General features: G+C 42.8%; 1 protein-coding gene across 1 annotated transcript in view; it reads right to left on the minus strand.

The window, feature by feature from the left end:
* Positions 1 to 7500, minus strand: part of LOC122254064 (uncharacterized) — a 15761-nt gene that overhangs the window by 1410 nt on the left and 6851 nt on the right. The window contains exons 6-7 of the mRNA XM_086534291.1: positions 5222 to 5347; positions 3573 to 3845 (exon numbers count right to left, since the gene is read on the minus strand). Of these exons, the coding sequence (XP_086390417.1) occupies positions 3573 to 3845; positions 5222 to 5347 (399 nt within the window). The remainder of the gene's footprint in view (positions 1 to 3572; positions 3846 to 5221; positions 5348 to 7500) is intronic.

The following is a 7500-nucleotide window of genomic DNA, read 5'->3' on the forward strand; positions in this document are numbered from 1 at the left end:
TACAGATAAGACTCTATATCAAACAAGTCATTAACACCAACACACGACCACGAATACTTTAATCCTTCCACAAACAACAGAGAGAAACAAACTCACAAAACCTACCATAAGTTCCCAAATATATGAAAAAACCTCCTACCAAGACAAACCAACCCTGCAAATCCTACCTGGTTAGACAAACGACCCTGCGAATCCTACCTGGTTAGTCAAACGACCCCGTGAATCCTACCTGGTTAGACAAACGACCCTGTGAATCCTACCTGCTTAGACAAACGACCCTGTGAATCCTACCTGGTTAGACAAACGACCCTGTGAATCCTACCTGGTTAGACAAACGACCCTGTGAATCCTACCTGGTTAGACAAACGACCCTGTGAATCCTACCTGGTTAGACAAACGACCCTGTGAATCCTACCTGGTTAGACAAACCAACCCTGTGAATCCTACCTGGTTAGACAAACGACCCTGTGAATCCTACCTGGTTAGACAAACGACCCTGTGAATCCTACCTGGATACACAAACCAACCTATGAATCCTACCTGGTTAGACAAACGACCCTGTGAATCCTACCTGGTTAGACAAACGACCCTGTGAATCCTACCTGGTTAGACAAACGACCCTGTGAATCCTACCTGGTTAGACAAACGACCCTGTGAATCCTACCTGGTTAGACAAACGACCCTGTGAATCCTACCTGGTTAGACAAACGACCCTGTGAATCCTACCTGGCTAGACAAACCAACCCTGTGAATCCTACCTGGTTAGACAAACGACCCCGTGAATCCTACCTGGTTAGACAAACGACCCTGTGAATCCTACCTGGTTAGACAAACGACCCTGTGAATCCTACCTGGTTAGACAAACGACCCTGTGAATCCTACCTGGTTAGACAAACGACCCTGTGAATCCTACCTGGTTAGACAAACGACCCTGTGAATCCTACCTGGCTAGACAAACCAACCCTGTGAATCCTACCTGGTTAGACAAACGACCCCGTGAATCCTACCTGGTTAGACAAACGACCCTGTGAATCCTACCTGGTTAGACAAACGACCCTGTGAATCCTACCTGGTTAGACAAACCAACCCTGTGAATCCTACCTGGTTAGACAAACGACCCTGTGAATCCTACCTGGTTAGACAAACCAACCCTGTGAATCCTACCTGGTTAGACAAACGACCCTGTGAATCCTACCTGGTTAGACAAACGACCCTGTGAATCCTACCTGGTTAGACAAACGACCCTGTGAATCCTACCTGGTTAGACAAACGACCCTGTGAATCCTACCTGGTTAGACAAACCACCCTGTGAATCCTACCTGGTTAGACAAACGACCCTGTGAATCCTACCTGGTTAGACAAACCAACCCTGTGAATCCTACCTGGTTAGACAAACGACCCTGTGAATCCTACCTGGTTAGACAAACCACCCTGTGAATCCTACCTGGTTAGACAAACGACCCTGTGAATCCTACCTGGTTAGACAAACCAACCCTGTGAATCCTACCTGGTTAGACAAACGACCCTGTGAATCCTACCTGGTTAGACAAACGACCCTGTGAATCCTACCTGGTTAGACAAACGACCCTGTGAATCCTACCTGGTTAGACAAACGACCCTGTGAATCCTACCTGGTTAGACAAACGACCCTGTGAATCCTACCTGGTTAGACAAACGACCCTGTGAATCCTACCTGGTTAGACAAACGACCCTGTGAATCCTACCTGGTTAGACAAACGACCCTGTGAATCCTACCTGGTTAGACAAACGACCCTGTGAATCCTACCTGGTTAGACAAACGACCCTGTGAATCCTACCTGGTTAGACAAACGACCCTGTGAATCCTACCTGGTTAGACAAACCAACCCTGTGAATCCTACCTGGTTAGACAAACGACCCTGTGAATCCTACCTGGTTAGACAAACCAACCCTGTGAATCCTACCTGGTTAGACAAACGACCCTGTGAATCCTACCTGGTTAGACAAACGACCCTGTGAATCCTACCTGGTTAGACAAACGACCCTGTGAATCTACCGGTTAGACAAACGACCCTGTGAATCTACCGGTTAGACAAACGACCCTGTGAATCCTACCTGATTAGACAAACCAACCCCGTGAATCCTACCTGGTTAGACAAACCAACCTATGAATCCTACCTGGTTAGACAAACGACCCCGTGAATCCTACCTGATTAGACAAACTAACCCTGCGAATCCTACCTGGTTAGACAAACGACTGTGAGACAAACGACCCCTGTGATCCTACTGGTTAGACAAACGACCCTGTGAATCCTACCTGGTAGACAAAACCCTGTGAATCTACGTGGTTAGACAAACGACCCTGTGAATCCTACGTGGTTAGACAAACGACCTTGTGATGGTTAGACAAACGACCCTGTGAATCCTACTGGTTAGACAAAAAACGACCCTGTGAATCCTACTGGTTAGACAAACGACCTGTGAATCCTACTGGTTAGACAAACGACCCAAACGACCCTGTGAATCCTACGTGGTTAGACAAACGACCCTGTGAATCCTACGTGGTTAGACAAACGACCCTGTGAATCCTACGTGGTTAGACAAACGACCCTGTGAATCCTACGTGGTTAGACAAACGACCCTGTGAATCCTACCTGGTTAGACAAACGACCCTGTGAATCCTACGTGGTTAGACAAACGACCCTGTGAATCCTACCTGGTTAGACAAACGACCCTGTGAATCCTACGTGGTTAGACAAACGACCCTGTGAATCCTACGTGGTTAGACAAACGACCCTGTGAATCCTACCTGGTTAGACAAACGACCCTGTGAATCCTACGTGGTTAGACAAACCAACCCCGTGGATCCTACCTGGTTAGACAAACCAACCCTGTGAATCCTACCTGGTTAGACAAACCAACCATGTGAATCCTACCTGGTTAGACAAACGACCCTGTGAATCCTACCTGGTTAGACAAACGACCCTGTGAATCCTACCTGGATACACAAACCAACCTATGAATCCTACCTGGTTAGACAAACGACCCTGTGAATCCTACCTGGATACACAAACCAACCTATGAATCCTACCTGGTGAGACAAACGACCCTGTGAATCCTACCTGGTTAGACAAACAACCCCGTGAATCCTACCTGGTTAGACAAACGACCCTGTGAATCCTACCTGCTTAGACAAACGACCCTGTGAATCCTACCTGGTTAGACAAACGACCCTGTGAATCCTACCTGGTTAGACAAACGACCCTGTGAATCCTACCTGGTTAGACAAACCAACCCTGTGAATCCTACCTGGTTAGACAAACGACCCTGTGAATCCTACCTGCTTAGACAAACGACCCTGTGAATCCTACCTGGTTAGACAAACCAACCCCGTGAATCCTACCTGGTTAGACAAACCAACCCCATAAATCCTACCTGGTTAGACAAACCAACCCTGCGAATCCTATCTGGTTAGACAAACCAATCCTGTGAATCCTACCTGGTTAGACAAACGACCCTGTGAATCTTACCTGGATACACAAACCAACCTATGAATCCTACCTGGTTAGACAAACCAACCCTTTGAATCCTACCTGGTGAGAACACTCCCGACAGACCCAAGGACTTGCAGGATCCAGGGGCTTCTCGGGTAGGACAGTCCCCCCACAACGACGACACTTCAAGGCAGAGAAGTAGGTGTTCAGTTCCGTCGGGTCTTGGCACCGTTTGCAATTGCAGACAAGGAGTCTCGTCTGCTGGATGTGGTCCTGCCTCGCCCTCGTGCCCCATAGGATGTCTGTGAAGATGGCGGTGATGGGGTCCCCGCGTTTTATGGGGTCTGACGCCCGGACGGTAAGGCGGCCGTTCTGGGGGAGAGAGAGAGAGTGAGAGAGAGAGAGAATGAGAATGAGAATGAGAGACAGAGAGAGGGAGAGGGAGAGAATGAAAGAGAGAGAGAGAGAGAGAATGAGAGAGAGAGAGAGAGAGAGAATGAGAGAGAGAGAGGGAGAGAGAGAGAGAGAGAGAGAGAGAGAGAGAGAGTGGAAGGGAGGTTGGCGATATGCATAGTTATATCACGGGTTTATACTGAGTGTATTGGTGTGTGCGAGTGAGTGAGTAGGGGAGTGAGGGAATTAGTGAATGAGTGAGTGAGTGAGTGAGTGAGGGAGTAAGGGAGTGAGTGAGTGAGAGAGTGAGGGAGGAAGGGAGTGATTTTGACTTTGACAATTGGGAGTGAGTGAGTAAAGGAGGGAGGGAGTAAGGGAGATAGTGAGTGAGGGAGTAAGGGAGATAGTGAGTGAGTGAGTAAGGGAGTGAGTAAGCGAGTAAGGGAAGTGAGTGAGTAAGGAAGTGAGTGAGTAAGGGAGTGAGTGAGGTGGTAAGGGAGAAAGGGAGTAATGGAGTGAGTGAGTGAGTAAGTAAGTGAGGGAGTTAGTGAGTGAATGAATGAGTGAGTAAAGTGATTGTGTGTGTGTGTGTGTGTGTGTGTGTGTGTGTGTGTGTGTGTGTGTGTGTGTGTGTGTGTGTGTGTGTGTGTGTGTGAGTGAGTGAGTGAGTAAGGGAGTGCTTCCATCCTAATCGTGTATGTTATATTTTAAACAACTATAAAAAAATTACTTAGGAATTAGTCTGAGAACAATTGAAAGAAATATAAATATAAATTAAAACCTAACTTAATAAATAGTATGAAACTAATTATGACCTTCACAAAACAGTCAACAATGCATGAACATATCTCTTCTTAGTTATATTGATACCTTCTTAGGTTTGTTCATTCTACATTCTCTAAGAAAACCTCAAAACGACAATATACCCTGCGTAAAATATTAATTCAGAAACAGCATTAACCAGAAAAGAAAGAAAGAAAGAAAAAAAACAAAAACATTAACATCAAAATAGCATTAACTCAGAAGCACCCTTGACTATGAAGCATTATTAACTGAGAAGCATCATTAACTCGTAAACATCATTATCTCAGAAGCATCATTAGCACAGAAGCACCATTGACTGAGAAGCAGCATTAATTCAGAAGTACCATGGACTCAGAATTACCATGAACTCACAAGGATCATTAGCTCAGAAGCAGCATTAACCCCCCTTTCTAACCCCCTACCCCCCCAAAAGAAACCATAACCCCCCCCCCCACAAAACAAAAAAAAAAAAAAAAAAAAAAAAACCACCCCCCCCCCCCCCCAAAAAAAAAAAAAAAAAAAAAAATAATAATAAAACAGCATCAACTCACCTCCCACTGCATTTTGGTGTTCGGAATACACGAATGACTCAGTAAGGACGACATCGGGTAAATGGCTTGAACTTCTCCATAGCGGGTCTTCGTGGGAATGCTGTTGATCTGTAATAACCCCAGAGCCTGGAAGAGGGCACCAGTGTCTTTAGTTATGAGGAGGGAATAGCGGGGCGGTGACGTCTTGTTTTAGAGCTTATTAAAGAAGTTGTTGTTGTTTTTTTTATCTGTTTTCGTCAGTTATTGTGTTCAGTGTGGTTGATTTTATTTGTTTTCGTCAGTTATTGTGTTCAGTGTGGTTGATTTTATTTGTTTTCGTCAGTTATTGTGTTCAGTGTGGTTGATTTTATTTGTTTTCGTCAGTGTTTGTGTTCAGTGTGGTTGATTTTATTTGTTTTCGTCTGTTATTGTGTTCAGTGTGGTTGATTTTATTTGTTTTCGTCAGTGTTTGTGTTTAATGTGGTTGATTTTATTTGTTTTCGTCAGTTATTGTGTTCAGTGTGGTTGATTTTATTTGTTTTCGTCAGTGTTTGTGTTTAATGTGGTTGATTTTATTTGTTTTCGTCAGTGGTTGTGTTCAGTGTGGTTGATTTTATTTGTTTTCGTCAGTGTTTGTGTTCAGTGTGGTTGGTTTTATTTGTTTTCGTCAGTGTTTGTGTTCAGTGTGGTTGATTTTATTTGTTTTCGTCAGTTATTGTGTTCAGTGTGGTTGATTTTATTTGTTTTCGTCAGTGTTTGTGTTCAGTGTGGTTGATTTTATTTGTTTTCGTCAGTGTTTGTGTTTAATGTGGTTGATTTTATTTGTTTTCGTCAGTTATTGTGTTCAGTGTGGTTGATTTTATTTGTTTTCGTCAGTGTTTGTGTTTAATGTGGTTGATTTTATTTGTTTTCGTCAGTGTTTGTGTTCAGTGTGGTTGATTTTATTTGTTTTCGTCAGTGTTTGTGTTCAGTGTGGTTGATTTTATTTGTTTTCGTCAGTGTTTGTGTTCAGTGTGGTTGATTTTATTTGTTTTCGTCAGTGTTTGCGTTCAGTGTGGTTGATTTTATTTGTTTTCGTCAGTGTTTGTGTTTAATGTGGTTGATTTTATTTGTTTTCGTCAGTTATTGTGTTCAGTGTGGTTGATTTAATTTGTGTTCGTCAGTGGTTGTGTTGAGTGTGGTTGATTTTATTTGTTTTCGTCAGTGTTTGCGTTCAGTGTGGTTGATTTTATTTGTTTTCGTCAGTGTTTGTGTTCAGTGTGGTTGATTTTATTTGTTTTCGTCAGTGTTTGTGTTCAGTGTGGTTGATTTTATTTGTTTTCGTCAGTGTTTGTGTTCAGTGTGGTTGATTTTATTTGTTTTCGTCTGTTATTGTGTTCAGTGTGGTTGATTTTATTTGTGTTCGTCTGTTATTGCATTCAGTGTGGTTGATTTTATTTGTTTTCGTCAGTGTTTGCGTTCAGTGTGGTTGATTTTATTTGTTTTCGTCAGTGTTTGCGTTCAGTGTGGTTGATTTTATTTGTTTTCGTCAGTGTTTGCGTTCAGTGTGGTTGATTTTATTTGTTTTCGTCAGTGTTTGCGTTCAGTGTGGTTGATTTTATTTGTTTTCGTCAGTGTTTGTGTTCAGTGTGGTTGATTTTATTTGTTTTCGTCAGTGGTTGTGTTTAATGTGGTTGATTTGAGGTGGAAGATCGCATGTGCTCTTTCGAGGTATATTTTTTAGTAGCTGTCTGCAAAACTTCTTTAATTAATTAAGCTTTGCAATCCTGAGAAATATTTGATTAACATCCCCCCCCCCTGTGAAAGTGAGATCACGTTTGGATATGATGAAGTAATTTCTAATTATTTCATTGACATTATTATCAAACCTCATAAAATAATGGGGATGGTCAAATTTAGCAAAATAATATTTATATTTATCGCCCCTGCCTCATAGGACGTTTTTTTTTCCTTTATACCTACCTATATAAAGCAATTCAATTACTTCCTCCTACCATGATAACTCTAATTATCTATCAGGTGCTTTGATAAACCAGGCCTCAAGCGCCACCTCGAGTGAAATCAAGGTCGAGGCAGATTCAAAAACAGGAAATAAAACAAATATTGTCCTACTGTTTTGTATGTGTCTTCCTCCCTTTCCACACACACAAAAAAAGAAAAAAAAATCGTAGGTAGATTTTGTAACATCCTAGTCCTGCCACATGGATTTTAGGAGTATTTTTTTCCCTTTTGGTTTAATTAAGTGGCACTTGAGTCCTTCTCTACCTAAGCACTTGATATCTATCTATCAATCTATCTAT

Source organism: Penaeus japonicus, unplaced genomic scaffold (genome assembly GCF_977035675.1).
Source record: "Penaeus japonicus unplaced genomic scaffold, GWHDUDI00000001_assembly GWHDUDI00000041, whole genome shotgun sequence".
NCBI lineage: Eukaryota > Metazoa > Arthropoda > Malacostraca > Decapoda > Penaeidae > Penaeus > Penaeus japonicus.